We start from the raw sequence: 23,089 nt of genomic DNA, 5'->3' as shown, positions 1-23,089 counted from the left end.
TTTCAAGTCTCCGTGGGCATGAAAACAAATGTCAAGAAATCTTATTTACATGATAAAACATGAACCCAGAAAAAAATCATAATCAGAAGCATTTATGATATTAACCTAGAGTTATAAGGAGATTAGGGACAATGATCTCTAACCGTGAACTTTTCCAATGAGAAAACTAAGGCCCAGAGAAGTTAAATGAACTGCATAAATTGTGCTTTCACTGCAGAGCAACAGAATTAGACCCCATGTGTCCTGATTCCCCATCTTGTGTCTTTCCATTATACTACTTTTACCTTTTAGAGCCAGAGACTTTTAAATTGTGTTAAATAAGTCTTTTTATGGTCATAGATAATAAATAAAACAAATAAAAGACATTTAACCATGGAAATCCATTGTTACAAATCTTAAGTTTTTAAGTATTATGCTTTTCTAATTTGGCAATTTAAAAATCATTATCTACAAGGCTATATATATTATTTATTTATATAATATGCCTCTATTATCTGTCCTTACATATCACAATTTTAATTATTCTGAATAGTTGTTATTTTAGCTTGTGAAGAGGTAGAAAAGATTGCAGGAACTTGTGAAAAAAATGCTATATCAATCATAGACTTGCCTCAAAAAGCTCATTTTATATAGTTAAGCCATGGTTGCTAGTCCCCCAAATTATTCTTTCTCAAAAGCTCATTTATTTTTTTGTATTTTTTTAAACATCTTTATTGGAGTATAATTGCTTTACAATGGTGTGTTAGTTTCTGCTTTATAACAAAGTGAATCAGCTATACATATACATATATCACCATGTCTCCTCCCTCTTGAGTCTCCCTCCTACCCTCCCTATCCCACCCCTCTAGGTGGTCACAAATCACTGAGCTGATCTCCCTATGGTATGCGGCCGCTTCCTACTAGCTGTTTTACATTTCGTAGTGTATATATGTCCATGCCACTCTCTCACTTCGTCCCAGCTTACCCTTCCCCCTCCCCGTGTCCTCAGATCCATTCTCTATGTCTGCGTCTTTATTCCTGTCCCGCCTCTAGGTTCTTCAGAACCTTTTTTTTTTTTTTTAGATTCCATATATATGTATTAGCATACAGTATTTGTTTGTCTCTTTCTGACTTACACTTCACTCTGTATGACAGACTCTAGTTCCATCCACCTCACTACAAATAACTCAATTTCGTTTCTTTTTATGGCTGAGTAATATTCCATTGTATATATGTGCCACATCTTCTTTATCCATTCATCTGTCAATGGATACTTAGGTTGCTTCCATGTCCTGGCTATTGTAAATAGAGCTGCAATGAACATTGTGGTACATGACTCTTTTTGAATTATGGTTTCTCAGGGTATATGCCCAGTAGTGGGATTGCTGGGTCGTATGGTAGTTCTATTTTTAGTTTTTTAAGGAACCTCTGTACTGTTCTCCATAGTGGCTGTATCAATTTACATTTCCACCAACAGTGCAAGAGGGTTCCCTTTTCTCCACACCCTCTCCAGCATTTATTGTTTGTACATTTTTTTGATGATGGCCATTCTGACTGGTGTGAGGTGATACCTCATTGTAGTTTTGATTTGCATTTCTCTAATGATTAGTGATATTGAGCATCCTTTCATGTGTTTGTTGGCAATCTGTATATCTTCTTTGGAGAAATGTCTGTTTAGGTCTTCTGCCCATTTTTGATTGGGTTGTTTGTTTTCAAAAGCTCATTTAAAACTTCTCAAAGATTAAACTAATTCCCCATCTTCTCTTGGAGAATTACTTCATACCAACTTTATGTTTCACATTATCATTCTAATAAATGTGTTATCTCCATATCTGTGTGATATCAAGTATTTGCCTATAGCTATACCGCCTCTCATCACAACTGGAGAGTCAGTAGTGAGAAGTGTGAAATTTTTAAAAGTCTCCTTAGATACGGAAGGTATTACTGTGAGGTTGATGATTATTTTAATGTTGTGTGTGAGGTTTTGAGCCTAAAACAAATGCATGCTTTTTTCTAAAGAGAGATTTTAAAAGGCATCCCAATTATAAAGGTGTCAAGCATGTGTGTTAGAATACCAGTTCAATTATTTGCTAGCTACTTGACCTCAAGCAAGTTATTTAGCAGTGTACCTCAAATTCCTCATCTGTAAAATGAGAATGATCATGGGGCTTATCTCATAGGACTGTTGTGAGCATTAAAAGAGAGCTTTGTAGCACAGTGTAGGCAAACAGTAAGCAGTCGATAGTCAGTTACTATTCTTACTTTTCCATATTTTCCACCTTGTAATGTTTTTCTGGACGGGGATTTGCTTCTCCATTAGGTTCAGAGCATCATTCGCTCCCAAACCAGCATGGGAATGCGTCACAGAGATCGTTCTACAACTGGTAACACCCTCAAGTCTGGCTTGTGTTCAGCCCTCACAACCTACTTTTTTGGAGCTGATCTCAAGGGGAAGCTGACAATCAAAAACTTCCTTGAATTTCAGCGTAAACTTCAGCACGATGTTCTCAAGCTGGAAGTAGGTATTCCTTGGACTTCAGGGCACTGTCCATCATGTATGCACGTAGAGCTGCTGGGTTGGGAGGGGCCTGTACTATAAGTATTCTTTCAATCTGCCTCCAACCATGAGAACTGATTAGTTTGAGCCTTATCAGTGATCTACAGCCAGACAGCAGGTAGGAAATAATATGTCTTACAATAAGTTTGTTCTGGGACTGAAAGCCAAAAAAGTCAAATTGAAAATCTTAGTTGTCTTTGGATACTCAGCTTGAGGAAAAAGAAGTTCAGGGGTCAGAGCAGTTCTCAACCTGAGCATGTATGTTTATTGTGTAGAAGGCACCAAAGGGGTAAGGAGAGGGGGATAATAAGGAGCTCTTTCTATGAAAGTTTACAAAGGTAGTAACAGCTGGAAACACAAAGTGTCAGAAATAAAAATATATGTGCTCAGAGTTACAAAGGTGTCATACTGGGTTTGGGGATTTACTTTTCCACTTAAAGTTTAGACCATCATGGTGTTCAGTTCCTGGACACAGCTCTGTGAGAGCATTACCTTTTTCTATGCGTGTACTTGTTGAATTAAGTAAGTAATTAGGGTTAATTGGCTACTGAGTCTGTTCAGTTCAAAACGTTCATTAAATGCCTTCTATATGCACTTTAGTCTGGAGACAAAAAAATGAAGTCTCTGATTTCTTCTGATTATTAAAAATTCCCTTATGCTGGTGTTCCTCAACCTCTGTTTTTGGTTAACATATGCCCTGCCTTAATGTTACTTGAAATTTCAAAACATTAAATCCTATGACTAAAAACACATAAAAGTATTGGAGAAAAGCACTGCTTTGTTTTTAAACTCTGAATATTACTTCTCTATCTGCTCTCCCATTTTTCCCTGGAGATTCTAATATATTACTCCCACCTCTTCCACCCACTTCCCTCAGTTGAGACAGTTTGAAAAATCACAACTGAATTCCCTTTACTGATAAGAACACTGTTTAATATTCATTCTCTAGGAGAGAAGCAGAAGAATAAATCATACTAAAAATCAGATCTAACTTTGGAATGTGCTTTTGTACTGTTTTTTTTGGAAATGGTATAATTAATATTCAAGGAACTTACCTCAAAATAATGGTTTTCCACAATTCAGCCTCCTTCAGGAGGCTCTTGTAGCCCTTATAATACATGGTAAGTACTATATATTTATTATATATATAGTGCAGGGGACACAAAACTTTACCTCTACCCTCCTAGGGTCTCCACCTGGGCCTGCGTCTTAAATTGACATAAGACAGATTAACAAGAGAAAAGTATACAGATTTTTACACATACATGAGAACCCCCATAGGAAAATGAAGACGCAAAGGAGTGGTTAGGCCTAATTGTTTATATACTAAGTTGAACAAAGAGAGGCAACTTAGCTTTGTGAAGTTTGCATTCTTATCACCAGAAAAGGGGAGTCAAAGTCGAGAGTAATTTGTACAAACAGATCTTGTTAAAATAATTCTTATCTTCCTTTAGTCCCCCATATATTTTAGTTACTCCTCCACAGTTGCCTCTCTTTGTTTCTTTCCTGGTAGTTTAAGGAGGACATCTTTCACATGGGAGTTTCACTTCCGGCTTTGAGGGGTCCAACAGTTTTTGTTTAAGAGTTGGTATGTACCAGGATTCTAGACATATGCTTTAGTATGCATACCTGTAATGTTCTTCTTTGGAAGCCTTATAACATAATCTAGGAGTGTAAATTATTTAACTTATTATGTAATTACAATTTAACATATAGTATACATCCATCAAATGTAGTTAAAGAATAAAGCACAAGCTAGAATGGTACTTTTAACAAACTTCAAATGATAAATGTAGAATGTTATAAAGCAGATTAGGGATTCCATACATGTATACCTGCACATAACCTACACCCAAATGTAGAAGAAAAGAGATCTAAAAGAGTATATCTAAGATATTTATTCTAGAAAACACTGTTGTATTTGACATTGACTTGGATCATCTGTAGGCTTTGGGCCAAGACATACCAAGACTGTTCTGTTTGACAATCAGCAATTCCTCCTGTAAGGGAACCAATAGACTCTTGTGAAAGAACCCAGCCTAAAATGTAATAAATATTCTATTTATTACATAAATGTTTATTAATCCTGAGTCCCTTCTTTCCATATAATACACAAGTTCAGTGAATAAGTGCCTCCTTATCAGTAAGCCCCATATTTAAAGTTTCATCAGTCAGTACTATGTCTTCCCAAGTTGATGTGTAATTCTTTGAGGAGGTGTGAATAGCAGAAAGAGCAAAGGCTTTGGTGTACTCATAACGAGACCTTGGTTAAAATTTTCCTTCTACCACTTACTGGCTATCAGACATTCGATGAGTTATTTATTCTCTCAAAGCTTATATCCTCATTTATACAACATGGTGATGATTAAGTGAGATGATGTTTCTTATAGGCTGAATTGTGTCTTCCCCCAGAATTGCTATGTTGAATCTCAACCCCCAGTCTGGAGATAGGGCCTTTAAAGATGTGATTAAGTTAAAATGAGGCTATTTGGGTGAGCCCTAATCCAGTCTTACTGGTAGCCTTATAAGGAGAGGAAATTTGGACACACAAAGAGACACAGACACCAGGGGTGTACGTACACAGAGGGACAACCATGTGAAGAGACAGCAAGAGGGCAGCCAACTGCAAGCCAAGGAGAGAGGCCTCAGAGGAAACCGACACTGCCTACACCTTGTTCTTGGACTTCCAGCCTCCAGGACTGTGAAAAAATTAATTTCTGCTATTTGTCACCCAGTTGGTAGTGTTTTATTATGGCATCCCTAGTGAACTAACACAGTGGTGCATGCCTGAAACACTTGGCATGTACTATGCCTTTAACAGATTCTTTCACCTTCTTTTGTATACCCTCTGCCCTTTAGTATGACAGTTGGCATGTAGTAGACACGTAAACAGGTCATCTCAGATGAATGACTGAAAGGCCTTACTTTCATTTTGAAATATTTTTCTGATAAAACGTCTAGAAAATAGAAGCAGTTTTTGTTTTTGTGAAACACTTTTAATTTTACTTTTCGAAGTTTGGGTAATTTATCCCCTCACTGAATATGAAATATAATATCATCACAGCCAAGAGGAAAATAGGAATGATTAACAGTATCTTAGCTTTCATATGGGTTTTATAGTTCCATTATTCTTTCTATTTATCTCTTACCAGTTTTATTTCACTGCTTACTTATCTACTTTAAGATTTTAGATCGAGACTTATAGCTCCATTTGGTTATTTCTATCTTTTTCTCACCACAATAGCTTTGAGAGTGAAGAGAACACTATTTATCTGTCAATTTTAATTTCCACAGTGGTTAGGGAAGGGGAAAAAGTCCATGAAAATTTATCAAATGCCTACTATGAGCAGGCATTGTACAGATATTACATGCCTTCTTTATTTTAGTTCTTGCCAACCCTATTGGGTTTGGCGGTATTATACCGGTGTTACAGAGGTAGAAACTGAAATTCGAAAAGATAAAAGTTGCAGAGCTATTAAATGGTACAACCAGGATTCCAACTCACTCTTTCAGACTAAACTCTTTTCTATTCATCATCTGATTGTTATTTTAGTCTGAGATGAGGTTTCTGTACCTGACTTATTTAGAGCTCTAAAGAAAAACAAAACGTTCTGAAATTTAGAAACAAACAAACAAAAAGTCTTGAATATTTATAGTCTCCCTTCTTCAGCACCATGTTTTTCCAGTTCCTTTGCCCTTCAAGTTGAGTGTTGTGGCTGAGAAGAAATACACTGTTCTTTTGTGTTGATAAGATACTACCTAAACTAGCCGTTTAGTTTCTTTTCATAACAATCATTAACTTGTTAGATTTTTTTAGAGTGTTCTAATGCTCTTATCTCTGGTCATATTTGTTTTATTCTACCCTTATGTCTTTATTTGGGAACTCAAAAAGAATGGGTTTGAAAGAGTGACTTAAGAATGCACAGTTTTACAAGAAAAGATAAGTCAATAATGGTGAAACACCTTTGTGTTTAAGGCTGTTGGGAAAAGGAGTTATAATGACTTGGAATAAAATTATGAACTATTTAATTAAATACTTAAATTTTCACATGCATATAAGAGCCACATATACATGCATTTTAATAAATCGTAATGGCTTAATGTCAAAAAAAGAATGCACAGTTTTTTAAAAAAATCCCTTTTGAAGTTATTAAAATTCCATCTAAGTCTCCCAAGAACTATTTAGCTGAGTTCCTTGGAGACAGGTGCCAAGTCTAATTTCAGTTAATATATTCATTGATTTCTTGAGGACTACAGCAAGCAGGATGTCAGTCAAAAAATGAAAGGTAATACAGAACTCTTTGAAAGATTATGATTAATTTTAATTTGGGGGGAGGAGAAAAAGGAGCTGTCATTATGTCAAAGAAAAGCAAAAATTAATTTATACAAGAGGGAAGAAACCAACTCCAGAATACGCAACAAGGAAACTGAAACAGTATCATCTAATGGAATTCCAATCTGTAGCATGATCTTTTCTATTAGTTTTGGGGGTTCGCATGCTTATTGCATAACCAACAAGATTATCACATTTTAATATGGAATAAGTATCAATAACCTGAAGGTAAATTAGATATAGTTCAAAGGGTAACAGTATCTGTCTTACATTCCCAGTCTTCAAGAAAAAAAATATTGAAGTTATCTAGATTTGTTCAGTCAGAAAGAAAGATAACAGGGAAACATAAAGAACTATGCTAATTATTCCCATCTGCCAATAAGAGTAGAGCAAAAAAATGGTTAATTTAATTTAAATATTTAGGAACTCAATATTAAGGAATTCCAGAATCACCTACCCTTTAGATCATCAGGCTGACATCTTTGTACTCATCTCTTTAAAGTACTAAAGTAGAATTAAATCTTTCTTGTCCAGATACAGAGGGCCATATTGAAAGACAAACTTCAGCTCTTTTCTTGGCTGAAAGATTGTGGGAAATGAGACCAGAATGCTTTCAACCAAACACTAAACCAAACACTTTCTGGAACTAGAACACTCTTGGCAGAGCAGATTTCTTTTTATCTTAGTATCCTGTTTTGGGGTTTTTTTTCCCCTGGGAAACTGACTCTTATTATGTAAACTTAAAGATGAGAGTTGACTTTGATTTAATTAAATCTAAGAAACAAAATGTGATATGTTCATTGGGTTTCTTTTAGTTTTATTCTTCCACTTTTGCCTCTACAAAGCAGAATGTGGATAGTAATAAATCTATAGTTTCTTATTCCATCCTTAGATGTTTTCAGCTTGAATTTTCCAAAAGTCATTAAAAGGGTTATTAAAGAGTACTTGTCTCTTTTAGGGATTTATAACTTTAAGGAGCCAAGTACATGTTTAAAGGTTTAAAAAAAAAACCTTTATTATTATCTTAATAACCTTGTTTTAAACCTAGTCTTTGTTTGCCTAGGACACCAAGGGACTTTTTAGGAAATAATCATCACTTTAAAAAATAGAAATATAGGGACTTCCCTGGTGGTCCGGTGGGTAAGACTCTGTGCTCCCAATGCAGGGGGCCCAGGTTCAATCCCTGGTCGGGGAACTAGATCCCGCGTGCATGCCACAACTAAGAGTTTGCATGCCACAACTAAGGAATCTGCATGCCACACCTAAGAATTCCACAGGCCACAACTAAAGATCCCACATGCTGCAGTGAAGATCCCACATGCCTCAACTAAGACCCGGCACAGCCTAAATAAATAAATTAAATATTTTTTTAAAAATAGAAATATATAAAAATAATAGAATAAAAATTTAATTGCCCTCAATAATTCCTTATAAATCAGTCACCCATGACTTGATGTCAACACTTTTTAAAGCTAATTCTGTCTTCTCTCTGTACCACATTGTCAGGTAGGTTCAAAGTCTTGCCCTGATGAAACCAAGTTAGCTCTCAGGGTGAGTTACCTATATCTTCTCATTAAAAGAAGATATGTAACACCCAAAACCAAACTTATTTAACTTGGAATTCCCTTTACACCCTGTAGCTCAAGTTTGCTATCATTTGTTGCTTATAGGTAGAATAGGACTGGAAATACTATACATGGTAGAATGTCCATGGTGATATAAAGCTCCTTTGACCTTGTAAATGTAACCTTGACAATTATTCTGTAAAAACTATACAAAACAGTGCTTTTTTGTTTCATATTTTTTGGACAATGAAGGGAAAAGTTGAGTGACACTTTGCTGCTTAAAATACATGATCTAGGCGTGATTTTTAAAAGGCATTAATTAGTACTTCTGAATCTGACCTTTCAGATTGATCATTAAAGTGCAGAAAACTCTTAGAGATTAGTACTATTTTTTTATTTGCAGATAGTGTTGCAATTCCAAAGTCAATATGTTAGTCATACCTTTTATCATACTTGGCAATCACCAGGATTTTCCTGTCGTCAGATATCTCTAATTTACATTCTAAGTTAATTTTAAACTGGCCACAAGAAAAAAGGGGCTCATAAATAAATCATGAAAATCAGATCTTTCTCTGAGGGAAATTTTTCCTCAGTCTATCATTCAAATAGTCTTATCAACCATTTTTTAGTAGAAAACAAATGCTTCTCAATTTATGAATGAGCTGTGTACCAACATATCAAAAGTTCATAGGTCAACGCTCTGGAATTCAGAATACAGTGATAATTTTTTTAGTCTTACAGCAGAATATTTAATTTACAATATAGTTGAATGTGATACAGTAAAATGAAAAGTAGTACGAAAGAAGATGATTGTGAATGTATAATCTGTGCCTACTCTTCTAGCCACAACAGTCTGTGGGTGTAGACCTCTGGCAGTACCAAGCATTTTAACAATAATTTGAGTACATATTCCTAATAAAAATACTAGCCAACATCTCTTGAGCGTTCACCATAAGCCAAGCACTACTCTAAGTGCTGTATGTACATTATTTCCTGTAATCTTCACAACACTATGAGGTTGGTATTATAATTATCCACATTTAACAAATGAGAAAACTAAGGCACAAAGAAGTTAAGTAACTTGCCCAGGGTCTCTCACATAATAAAGGAGGAGCTGAGATTGGATTCTAGGCAGTCTGCCTCTAGAGTCTGCCCTTTTTTTTTTTAATTGAAGTATAGTTAATTTACAATGCTGTTACTTTCAAGTATACAGAAAAGTGATTCAGTTATACATATATACATACAAATATATATTACATTTTAGACTCCTTTTTTTTTACATCTTTATTGGAGTATAATTGCTTTACAATGGTGTGTTAGTTTCTGCTTTATAACAAAATGAATCAGCTATACATATACATATATCACCATATCTCCTCCCTCTTGAGTCTCCCTCCCATCCTCCCTATCCCACCCCTCTAGGTGGTCACAAAGCACTGAGCTGATCTCCCTGTGGTATGCAGCTGCTTCCCGCTAGCTATCTGTTTTACATTTGGTAGTGTATATATGTCCATGCCACTCTCTCACTTCGTCCCAGATTACCCTTCCCCATCCCTGTGTCCTCAAACCCATTCTCTATGTCTGCGTCTTTATTCCTGTCCCGCCCCTGGGTTCTTCAGAACCATTTTTTTTTTTAGATTCCATATATATGTGTTAGCCTACAGTATTTGTTTGTCTCTTTCTGACTTACAAGTCACTCTGTATGACAGTCTCTAGGTCCATCCACCTCTACAAATAACTCAATTTCGTTTCTTTTTATGGCTGAGTAATATTCCATTGTATATATGTGCCACATCTTCTTTTTCCATTCATCTGTCAATGGACACTTAGGTTGCTTCCATGTCCTAGCTATTGTAGATAGAGCTGCAATGAACATTGTAGTACATGACTCTTTTTGAATTATGGTCTCTCAGGGTATATGCCCAGTAGCAGGATTGCTGGGTCATATGGTAGTTCTATTTTTACTTTTTTAAGGAACCTCCATACTGTTCTAGCTTTTGCTTGTCTGTAAAGGTTTTAATTTCTCCATCAAGTCTGAATGAGATCCTTGCTGGGTAGAGTAATCTTGGTTGTAGGTTTTTCTCCTTCATCACTTCAAATATGTCCTGCCAGTCCCTTCTGGCTTGCAGAGTTTCTGCTGAAAGATCAGCTGTTAACCTTATGGGGATTCCCTTGTGTGTTATTTGTTGTTTTTCCATTGCTGCTTTTAATGTGTTTTCTTTGTATTTCATTTTTGAAATGTTTTTCCTTGGATTTATCCTGTATGGGACTCTCTGTGCTTCCTGGACTTGATTAACTATTTCCTTTCCCATATTAGGGAATTTTTCAACTATAATCTCTTCAGATATTTTCTCAGTCCCTTTCTTTTTCTCTTCTTCTTCTGGGACCCCTATAATTCGAATGTTGGTGTATTTAATGTTGTCCCAGAGGTCTCTGAGACTGTCCTGAGTTATTTTCATTCTTTTTTCTTTAGTCTGCTCTGCAATAGTTATTTCCACTATTTATCTTCCAGGTCACTTATCCGTTATTCTGCCTCAGTTATTCTGCTATTGATCCCTTCTAGAGTATTTTTAATTTCATTTATTGTGTTTTTCATCGTTGCTTGTTTCATCTTTAGTTCTTCTAGGTCCTTGTTAAATGTTTCTTGCATTTTGTCTATTCTATTTCCAAGAGTTTGGATCATCTTTCCTATCATTATTCTGAATTCTTTTCCATGTAGACTGCCTATTTCCTCTTCATTTGTTAGTTCTGATGGGTTTTTATCTTTCTCCTTCATCTTCTGTGTGTTTTTCTGTCTTCTCATTTTGCTTATCTTACTGTATTTCGGGTCTCCTTTTTGCAGGCTGCAGGTTCATAGTTCCTGTTGTTTTTGGTGTCTGTCCCTAGTGGCTAACGTTGGTTCATTGGGATGTGTAGGCTTCCTGGTGGAGGGGACTAGTGCCTGTGTTCTGGTGGATGAGGCTGGATCTTTTCTTTCTGGTGGGCAGGTCCATGTCTGGTGGTGTGTTTTGGGGTGTCTGTGGCCTTATTATGATTGTAGGCAGCCTCTCTGCTCATGGGTGGGGTTGTGCTCCTGTCTTGCTCATTGTTTGGCATAGGGTGTCCAGCACTGTAGCTTGCTGGTCGTTGAGTGAAGCTGGGTGCTGGTGTTCAGATGGAGATCTCTGGGAGATTTTCGCCGTTTGATACTACGTGGAGCTGCGAGGTCTCTTGTGGACCGGTGTCCTTAAGTTGGCTCTCCCACCTCAGAGGCACAGAACTTACTCCTGGCTGCAGCACCACAAGCCATGCATCCACATGACTCAGAATAAAAGGGAGAAAAAGTAGAAAGAAAGAGAGAGAGAGAGAGAGAGGGAGGGAGGGAGGGAGAGAGAAAGAAAAGAAAGGGTGGAAGGAAGGAAGGAAAGGAGGAAGAGGTAGGACATTGTACCAGCCTGAGGCGCTCCGTGCGTTCTCCCGGGGAAGTTGTCCCTGGCTCCCAGGACCCTGGCGGTGGCGGGCTGTACAGGCTTCCTGGAAGGGAGGTGTGGATAGTGACCTGTGCTCGCACACAGGCTTCTTGGTGGCAGCAGCAGCAGCCTTAGCGTCTCATGCCCGTCTCTTGGGTCCGCACTGTTAGCTGCAGCTCACACCTGTCTCTGGAGCTCCTTTAAGCAGCGCTCTTAATCCCCTCTCCTTTTGGGAGGTCTGAGGTCTTCTGCCAGCATTCAGTGGGTGTTCTGTAGGAGTTGTTCCACGTGTAGATGTATTTCTGATGTATCTGTGGGGAGGAAGGTGATCTCCGCATCTTACTCTTCCACCATCTTCCCCCTCTCTCCCCTCATTGTAGTTTTGATTTCATTTTTTAGACTCTTTTCCAACTTATGTTATTATAGGATATTGAGTAGAGTTCTCTGTGCTATACAGTAGGTCCTTGTTGTTACCTATTTTATATATAGTAGTATGTATATGTTAATCCCAAACTCCTAATTTATCTCTCCCCCTCTGCCCCTTTGGTAACCATAAGTTTGTTTTCTATGTCTGTGAGTCTGTTTGTGTTTTATAAATAAGGTCATTTGTATCATTTTTTTTAGATTCCACATATAAGTGATATTTGATATTTGTCTTTCTCTGTCTGGCTTACTTCACTTATTACAATAATCTCTAGGTCCATCCATGTTGCTGCAAATGACATTATTATTTCATCCTTTTTTATGGCTGAGTAATATTCCATTGTATATATGTACCACATCTTCTTTATCCATTCCTCTGTCAGTGGACATTTAGGTTGCTTCCGTGTCTTGGCTATTGTAAACAGTGCTGCTATGAACACAGCAGTGCATATATCTTTTTTCTTTTTGCGGTAACCAGGCCTCTCAGTGTTGTGGCCTCTCCCCTTGTGGATCACAGACACGCAGGCTCAGCGGCCATGGCTCACGGGCCTAGCCGCTCTGCGGCATGTGGGATCCTCCCAGACCGGGGCACAAACCCGCGTCCCCTGCATCAGCAGGTGGACTCTCAACCACTGTGCCACCAGGGAAGCCCCATATATCTTTTTGAATTGAAGTTTTCTTCAGGTATATGCCCAGGAGTGGGATTATAGGATCATATGGTAGCTCTATGTTTAGTGTTTTAAGGAACCTCCATACTATTTTCCATAGAGGCTGCACCAATTTTACATTCCCACCAGCAGTGTACGAGGGCACCTTTTTCTCCACACCCTCTCCAGCATTTATTATTTGTAGACTTTTTAACGATGACCATTCTGACTGGTGTAAGGTGATTCCTCATTTTGGTTTTGATTTGCATTTCTCTAATGATTAGTGAGACTAAGCATCTTTTCATGTGCCTGTTGGTCATCTGTATGTTTTCTTTGGAGAAATGTCTCTTTAGGCCTTCTGCCTATTTTTAGAGTCTGCACTTAACCACTAACTTATCCTAGCTTTCCAGGAGCTGTTCTGAATGCTCAAGATTAAGGGATGAACAAAACATTGTCCCTACTCCCAAGAAGCTTATAAAAATGAGCTGAATAAACCAGAAATTCTTGCAGTGTTATAAGTACAGTACTAGAGAGATTTATATGGTTCAATTAAGGTATGAAAGGGGACATGTAAATCAGTCTGTGAAGTAAGAGCGCAAGGGACTGCTCAGGAAGTTTTCCCAGAGATGGCAATATTTGAGTCAGCTTTAAGTCTGGAATTTATTCTATCTAAATTCTAAAGGAAGAATTTTTGTTCACTCTTAGTTCTGGTTGTAGAACAGATGAGAAGAGGCATGGGAGCGCTGAGTAACACTGGGACTACAGCCAGGAGAGGGTGACAGAGAAAATGACCTTTCTTATCAAGTTTGTCCCAAACCAGACTTAAATTGATGTGTCTCTTAGGTGTTCTCAGGTTGGTAAAGTGTCCCTGTGCTTTCAAGTCTGGGTCTACAGAGATCATTGAGAAACATGAAAAGCAGGGGACTGGATAAGAGAAGAGAGAACTTTCTCCAGATTTCTGGAGCTAGCTGGACCTGTAGAAAGATCAAATTTGGCCTCTAACGCAGGCTTAGAATAAAGAAGTTGGGATTAAATGATGTCTAAGGGATCTGAGCAGGTCTTTCCATTTTTATTCCTCTTCTAGCCATGTTTCTGCAGATGACTTTCAGAATTACGGTCTTCAGAATTTATGGATGTTTTAAAAGAAAGAATTTGGGCTTTAAAGAATAACAGCTGTACTAATGAGTGGAAAGAAGCTTGTTTGTCCTTTTATTTTTTCCCCTTTTAACTAATTTGGCCTTTTTTCTTTCTTAGAGGGAAAAGAGATTTTTTAAAAAATAGCTTTATCCTGTAGCCTGCCATAACCTTAGAGGAGACCGGGGAGTCTGGACAATGTCTTAGGAACCGGATCCAGCTTCGTAGTAATTTGTGAATAAAGAATGCATTACAGCCTGTTGAATTCAGACTCTGAGCAAAAATGCCACTTTAGAGGGTCATAGGTATTACATCAGGTTATTATCCTCTGAATTCAGTTAACAGCACAAAAAAAATTTTTTTTGCCAAGTCTCTTTCATTTCTTATTATAATAGAATGCCTTTTCTCCTTCCCCACCCACGTTCTCCTTATTTATTTTGTATCAATCTACCACAACATTAGCATGAATGAAATATAAACTACTTCAATCATTTTTAGCATTAAAAAAAAAGTACCTCAAACAAAGCAATGCCAAAATAATCTTTTTGGGGATGCCCCTTTTCTTTACCAGTCTTTCCTTGAGTTGTGGTAGCCTATCTACCTAGCAGCAGAAATAACATGTAAAAATGTAAAACTTAGTTTTTTTTTTTAACTAGTAACAAATTTAAATTATTGAGTGTTTAGGTGTACACCAGGCATTGTGTTAGATACTGGATATATAAAAGCAAGTAGACCTTGCTTCCTGAATTTAAGGAATTATCAATATAATCAGTCTGGGAAATTAGACAGTTATTACACTACAGGAAGAAAAGTACAATGATGGAGGTATGCACAGAAGAGGTGCACAATAAATATTTGTGGAAAGAATAATAGTATAGAGCTGTGTCATTTGGATTTTTAGAAGGTCGATCTGAATTTGGGTTTTACCTCTTTGGCCTTGGGAGCCTCCATTTTGTCAATTGTATGACTGGGATAATATCCACCTCAGAGTTGCAAGGAGGACTGCCTGAGATAAGAAAGCCCCCAGCACCATGCCTGGCATCCATCGTGCACTCTAGGAGGGTTTCTTCATTTATTCATTCATCTGTGGCTGCCTGTTTGTGGTTTTGGTGCCTAGTGTTGGACTGCTCCACAGAGGCCCTTCCCAGAGACTGCTGGTGTCTCATGTGCTTCTTGCTTTATCAGAAAAGGAAGTGAGGGAAGAATCAGTGACTTCCTGACATCTCTGTCCAGTGGCCCATCTTGATATCCTTTACAGTTTTGTCATCTTTAATGTTTGAAAAGATTCCAGGAAATTGCCAGTTTCACAGTCATTATTATGTTGATTCAATTTTTTACCCCAAATCAGTGATTTCCAGTATCCCCAAGTAGAAAAATAAGTGAAGTGTACTGAATTCATTGTGCTGGAAGATATCATTCAGTGAGATGTTTGGTAATATTTTTCAAATTTCCAGATGGATACATTATGGAGCGTGATGCCAGAAATTAAGGAACTGAGGTAGTTTCCTTGAACACATGCGATGTCTCCTTAATAGACATCATATACAGAACCATTAATACAAAGTTATTGCTGTCATCATTGCCAAGGATATTAATATACTAGTATTCGCCTTCCTATATAGTAGTTTTCATGGATTTTCTGTGCTATTAAGTCTGGCAAAGTGCAAACTCAGAAACTCTGGAAGCAACTCATTTGCTGTAGTGCAAGTACCTTACCTATCTGGTGGGTTATTTTTGTTGTGGTGGTAATTGTTTCTCTCTCTCTCTCTCTGACATGTAGGGCGAATTAATGTTAACAGTGTTGATTCACAGTTGGTCTTGTCCAAGGTAATGTGTCTGGTGCTGCAGCTCCAGCTCTGATATTGGTGTCACTACCACTGCTGGTATAGATTCCTGCTCAAGCTCTAGTGGTTCTTCAAAGTAGGAAGATGGTTTCTAAACCATTCCCTCCAAAATTGGAGCAGTACAACTCTGTATTAGGCAGCTGTTATCGCATAAGAAATTATCCTAAAACTTAGCCATTTAAAACAACAAAGATTTATTATTATCACACAGTTTCTGAGGACAGGAATCCAAAGCAGCTTAGCTGGTTTTCTGGTTATCTCTCATTAGGTGATAGTCACAGTGTCACCCAGAACTGCAGTCCTCTAAAAGCCTGACTAAGCTGGAGGATCCTCTTCCAAGTTCACTCATATGCCCACGGGCCGGAGGCTTTCAGTTCCTTTCTCTGTGGACCTCTTCACAGGGCTCTCATGACATGGTCCATTGTGGGAGGAGACTGCACAAGAGTGAATATTAGGAGATGAGGAACACTAGGGACCATCTATATAGGGTACCACCTGTGTACACTCACCACTTTCCCCAGGGTATAAGAGTAGCCTTCAGAGGGCTGTGTCAAGAACAGTTCCAGTGACATGCCATCTTCAGTAGTGCTCTCTCATGGACCTACCACCATCTCTCCTTTTCCCAGCAGTTGACTCATTGTAGAGGCCAAACCACCAGTTTATCTTTCTGCCCTGGGCTGATTTTTTGCAGATGCCTCATTGCCTTTCTGGACCACCTGGCACTACTCAGGGTCACCTCAGTCCTCCCCCACATGTTTCATTAGCTGTGAATGTAGTGAACAGAGGATTGCAGCCTCATTTTCTTCCTTCCCAGAAGACACTTGCTTCCTAGTAGTATTCAAGCACCGTATGTCCATAGTTTCTCTCCACTTCACCAGACACCCAGCTGCATGTTCATGTGATCCAGACTCTGCACATGCTTGCTATATTCTTGTCCCAGTCCCTTCTGTCTCCAGAGAAATATGCCCTACAATGCAATTTTTGAATTGATGAAGAAGGCTCCTCTAAATCTCTAGGATTCAATTTTCCCCCCCCCCAAGGGATGGAGTTCAATCTCTTTTATGCTATGCACCATGGTATATTGCTCCCCTTAGTGGCAGAAGTATTGGACATTTTAAACAAATATACAGCCAAAATGATGTGATGTGTTTTAGTTTCCATGCTTGTAATTTAAGGAAAATGTCTGTTAAGATCTCTTTGAAATCACTGTCCATTATGAGAGTACTTTGTAGATTTTTCTGAAATATTTTGTAATCAACTTGGAAAATTCCCACTGTAACACAAAATAATAATGTGTTAAAAACTAACAGATTGCTTTTTTTTTACTCAGGATTTAAGGAGTTTTGCACTCGTGACACATAGAATATGATACATATTAAAATACCTGGATAATGCATCACTTAGCGATAATCTTCTGGATGTCTGAAAATTTTTATTTCTTTGGTCTAATGGACTTTGAACTTTTAGACAGAACGTAGCTACTGTTTGGTTATCCCCTTACACAATTTCCAATTATTCATTTAGGTATAAACTCATCTTATTCAGTGATGTTAACTAAAGAAATGGGAACAGACTCTGCTCTCTGTCAGGAATTCCCCTATCAAGCTAAATTGACCTAATTTTTAGCATTTCTTAAACAAGTGAGTATCAGGTTGAATTTGATTGAGACTAGTTTTTAAGTTTGGATCTAAAGTAATGCTGGGATTTTTCTAATGCTTGGGAAATTGTGCTGGTCGGTTTACTGATTTTGTCTTATTTTGACTTTTTAAAGAAAATATTGTTATTTATTTATGGCTCATTGGGTCTTAGTTGAGGCACACAGGATCTTCATTGAGGATGCAGGATCTTCATTGTGGCATGCAGGATCTTTCGTTGCAGCACGCAGCCTCTTCGTTGTGGCGCGTGGGCTTCTCTCTAGTTGTGGTCCGCGGGTTCCAGGGCACGTGGGCTCTGTCGTTTGTGGCACACGGGCTTCTCTCTAGTTGAGGTGCTTGGGCTCAGAAGTTGTGGCGCATGAGCTTAGTTGCCCCGCGGCATGTAGGATCTTAGTTCCCCAACCAGGGATTGAACCCATGTCCCCTGCATTGGAAGGCAAATTCTTTACCACTGGACCACCAAGGAAGTCCCATCTTATTTTGACTTTAAAGAGCCCATGAATGCTTTGTCTTTTCTCCATCAGGAAAGGTTAATCAAAACTCTCTTAGTATATCTCCACAGCTTGTCTTAAAGAATATTGTGGTGTATTCTTTTCTTGACTGTAGATTTGAATTAAGTTTTTTAGTTCACTTTTAATATATATATCTTTATGCTTCTACAGGGTTATGATGGCTAGGGGAACAATCTCTTTGGTTTTCCTCACTTGTGAGTATGTATAACCTCAAATGTGATGTTAATGTGGCTTTGCATTCAATTTATGCCAAGGAAGAATAATAAATTGTAGAGTTGGTTGATCCGGTGAGTGTACTAAGAAGTCCATTTATTTGAACATGCAGTCATTAGCTCACCAAAGCTAATCAGGTTTTATACATACTTTGTCAACTGTGCCCAGGAGCCTGCTCTGCCTAGTGAAACATAATTTCAAACTGGCGTAATGGGATGTAGCTTTAGATGCCCTTCTAAACCAGCTTTATAGAGGTCATCCAAAAAGATTCACCTTCCCCCTCGGGCTTTACAGTAATCATAATGTCCATTTGCCAGAGGGCTCAACGGGGCAGATCCTCAGAGCAGAGTAAAAGTTACACAGTTTTAGTAAATGAATACTGCTAGGCTATAATTAGTATATGTCAAACCATAGTTATTAGATAGCTTCAAATATTTGAAATACCTGCCTCTCTCTGCCAACATGTGTTGGTAAATATGTGACAGAAGAATGTACAATTTTCCTCATTATATTACCGTGGTGGCATAATACACATAATTTAGTGTATTTAATTGGTTGGTTCTGATCTGAAATACTGATTAACTTCCTCTTTGCCTCTATACTGAAAACGGTGCAGTAATTTTGACCTCATGTTTATGTGGCAGTCTTCTCTGTATTACAAAGCCATGGCAGCTTGTTCCTCCATAGATGATTTGAGGCTTATTTTTGCCTCCCAGCTGCATGACAGCCAGAAGGGAAGAAGTATTTGAATTATATTTGAATTATACTATTATACTAAAGAGATAGAACTGTGAATGACCAATCAATATTAGTGTCTTAGTCTTTGATGTTACATCTAGCTCTTAAGGTCAAATACCCTTGAAAGTAGGGGACCTCTTCTACTTTGGAGAGCTGCAGGAGATTACGAGAGCAGCTTCCTTAACAGTTGCCACTGCCCCTATTACCTTGTATTGTTCATTCACATGAATGTATCAGGTGTTGCACGTCTAATAGGACCCCAAGAAGCGAAGATATTAAAAGCAATTTAAAGATTTGAGGAAGATAATTTCACATATGAGAACATTCTGCTGGCACCAGCAAGGAAAGACCTACCAGGCAGAAATGAGGAGCTATCTGACCTTCTTTTAGTAAAGGCTTTGGGTTAGCAGTGAGAAAGCCAAGCAATCATAGGCTTTGCAGGTAGCTAGAGACACATTCAAAGAAATATGTGTGAAGCAGAAAAGAACCTATTAGGCATAGATAGCTTCATCACACCCATTCCCACAATCACTGTCAATAACACCATCTCATGTTACCACTTCTGTCCGTATCCAACACCACTCCAGTCTAAACTACAGTTATCTTTTGGCTGAGATACTTTAGTTGCTTCCCAACTAGTCTTACTATAGCCACTCTTGCTTTCCTCTTTCTTCTTAGAATAAAGACTTAAACCAGTACCCCTGGGCTCTGTATAATTTGACCTGCCACCTCTTCCTCCAAGTTCATCTCATACCAATCACTCTTCCACCCAAGGGCCATTGCACTAATGTTGATTTGCCTGGAATACTCACTTCCTCCTTTCCCTTCCCCTAGTTACCTCCTTCTTATCCCTCAGAGCTCAGTTAGACCTCATTTTTTAAAAATTTATTTAGTTTATTTATTTTTATTTTTGGCTGCGTTGGGTCTTCGTTGCTGAGCGTGGGCTTTCTCTAGTTGTGGTGAGCCCCTAGGGGCTACTCTTTGTTGTGGTGCGCGGGCTTCTCATTGCGGTAGCTTCTCTCGTTGTGGAGCACAGGCTCTAGGCGTGTGGGCTTCAGTAGTTGCGGCATGCAGGCTCACTTGTTGTGGCTCGTGGGCTCTAGAGCACAGGTTCAGTAGTGTGGTGCATGGGCTTAGTTGCTCCGCGGCATGTGGGATCTTCCTGGACCGGGACTCAAACCGATGTCCCCTGCATTGGCAGGCGGATTCTTAACCACTGCGCCACCAGGGAAGCCCCTAAGACTTCATTTTATGTTACATATTTCCAAAGCACCCTGTACCTTTTCTTCAGATAATTATATAGTCATCTGATTATTTATTAAATACCTGTCTACGAACACTCCTCAAGACCTTTTTTCCTTTTTCCTGCTGAGTCTCTTTATTTTTCTTGCCAACATAATAATTTGCATACATTCAATAAGAATCTGTCCTACTTTCTTTTTTTTCTTTTTTGAGTTTCATTTTATTTATATTTTTAAACAGCAGGTTCTTATTAGTTATCCATTTTATACATATTAGTGTATATATGTCAATCCCAATCTCCCAATTCATCCCAACACCACCACCCCCTGCCACTTTCCCCTCTTGGTGTCCATACGTTTGTTCTGTACATCTGTGTCTCAATTTCTGCCCCACAAAACGGTTCACCTGTACCATTTTTCTAGGTTCCATGTATACGCATTAATATACAATATTTGTTTTTCTCTTTCTGACTTACTTCACTCTGTATGACAATCTCTAGATCCATCCACGTCTCTACAAATGACTCAACTTCATTCCTTTTTATGGCTGAGTAATATTCCATTGTATATACATACCACATCTTTATCCATTCATCTGTCAGTGGGCATTTAGGTTGCTTCCATGTCCTGGCTATTGTAAATAGTGCTGCAATGAATATTGGGGTGCATGTGTCTTTTTGAATTACAGTTTTCTCTGGGTATATGCCTAGTAGTGGGATTGCTGTGTCATATGGTAATTCTATTTTTAGTTTTTTAAGGAACCTCCATACTGTTCTCCATAGTGGCTGTGAATTTACATGCCCACCGACAGTGCAAGAGGGTTCCCTTTTCTCCACACCCTCTCCAGCATTTGTTGTTTGTAGATTTTCTGATGATGCCCATTCTAACTAGTGTGAGGTGATACCTCATTGTAGTACACTCCTTGAGAACTTTGGATAGAGTATTGGGCTCATTATTATTTCCTTAGCGACTGGCACAGTATCTGACACAAATTAGATGCTAAGGAAATAGTGATGAATAGTCCCTCAGATACGGACAAAAGCTTGAGGAAGGTGCACACACATGCACACACCCTCTCAATCTCTCTCATGATGGCATCATTATGTTTTAGTAAATTAGGCACCTTTTGGGTTATCTGCTCAACTTCCAACAAGTCCCTCTTCTCCAGGATTTGTCCCACCCTACCTACCAAACACAGGTGTGGGCTCCTGGAAGCCATATTTGTACCTTGTGCCTCCCTCTGCTTCTCCTCCCATCACCCTTCCCTTCCCCCACCTCAGCTAATTGGATCGGCAGGGGATACCCAACCCAGGTTGTACCAATCAGTTTCTCCATAGGAAATTTGAAATTGGTACTAGGGATTGTTGGTCTTTTCTGATAGTTGCACTATAACATACAAACTCCAGAACTCCAGGGTAACCATCTGCTGCCCACTGTGTAGACCCATGAAGTGCAGAGAAAGAAAGGCTAACAGAAAACGAGGAGTGAGGCAGCTACATAGAAATGAGAGCCCTGACAATGTTCTAGTCCTGGCTTTCAGTATTTTCCCTTTCATGAGCTTGCCTTTGTTTCTTGGGGCTCCTAAATTTCTTTTTTGCTGAAGCTATCTTGAGTTGGTTTCCATTATGTGCCACCAAAAGAAGCCTTACTACAACTAGAAAAACTAAAAATAATGACCTCAAAACATGCCCAGAATAAGACTCAGTAGTCTCTGAACCCATAAAGTAAATGAACAAACTTCAAATTACTTTCAGGTGCCTTATAGGGTATCATAGTGAGTTTAGATTATTTTAACTAACTGCCATGTTGAAGACCCATCTGCTTAAGCATGAAGAATTCCTAATTAGCTCTTTTTAAAAACTGAGAGGCTACCACATAATTGAAAAGTATCTCCTATGTCTCTTAATTTGCTTTTTAAAAAATGAAAAGCTAACATTTAAGAAAAACCTTCTTAATTAGCTCGGTGACTTAAAAAAACAAACGAACAGAAAACCTTTAGTGCTGAGGGATTTAACATATAACCTCACTCAGTGGTTACTTGTTGGTCTCTAAAATACGTAATTGGCCTGGCAGAGACAGCTAAACTTCTTGTTAACCTAGAATACAATAGAAATAGAAAGCAAGTTCTCTTTCTATTTTTAACCATTGTCATCTAAAAGAATTTAATGACTTTCTTCCATTCTCCTATGTCAGGGGAAAAACATATTATCTTTTTTTTTTTTAATGAAAGAGAATGATCACTGAAGTGATCTTGTCCATTAGATACTTTGCCTTTCACCTGCATGTGTTCGGACTGATCATTTCTTCCCACTTTCTACATTAAAGCTTCAGTGAGCTGCGTATTTCTAAGCTTCAGTCTTTCTTGCATTTGTCTTTATGCTTGTCAGTCAACGTAACCTGAATTCTAATTTCTGTGTATTATTTCACTCTCTAGCTCTCCATTTTATGTTCCAAAAAAAAATTGGCAGCTTCCAAGGTAATTTTTAGTATATTAAAAAATAATAACCAGTTCCATAGTACCTAATAAGCATGAGCTCATTGCCTATGTAGTGGCTTTCTGAATGGTCAGATATGGGTGATAAGATTAAGCCAATCAAAACGGAATCAGTCATTTCAAGAAGTGAGATAAACTGAGATTTGAGCTCTGGAGACCAAAGAATGGAATTAATGTATTCCTAATTTTACAGATAGTGTCGTCAAACTATAGTTTTTTAGTATTTTCCAAGTAGGTAGAAATTTGAGAATATGCAACTTAATATTCAGCTTAGTTCATGTGGGTAAAAACAGATAGAACCGTTT

General features: G+C 38.2%; 1 protein-coding gene across 1 annotated transcript in view; it reads left to right on the top strand.

Moving 5' to 3' along the window:
• The window catches only part of MICU1 (mitochondrial calcium uptake 1), a 223,853-nt gene that overhangs the window by 140,413 nt on the left and 60,351 nt on the right, over nt 1–23,089 (top strand). The window contains exon 8 of the mRNA XM_024739749.1: nt 2,300–2,497. Within this exon, the coding sequence (XP_024595517.1) occupies nt 2,300–2,497 (198 nt within the window). The remainder of the gene's footprint in view (nt 1–2,299; nt 2,498–23,089) is intronic.

The sequence above is a fragment of the Neophocaena asiaeorientalis genome, unplaced genomic scaffold, assembly GCF_003031525.2.
Source record: "Neophocaena asiaeorientalis asiaeorientalis breed wild unplaced genomic scaffold, Neophocaena_asiaeorientalis_V1.1 scaffold501, whole genome shotgun sequence".
NCBI classification, from domain to species: Eukaryota; Metazoa; Chordata; class Mammalia; order Artiodactyla; family Phocoenidae; genus Neophocaena; species Neophocaena asiaeorientalis.
Note: the sequence above shows the minus strand (reverse complement) of the source record. Positions and strands in the feature narration are given on the sequence as shown.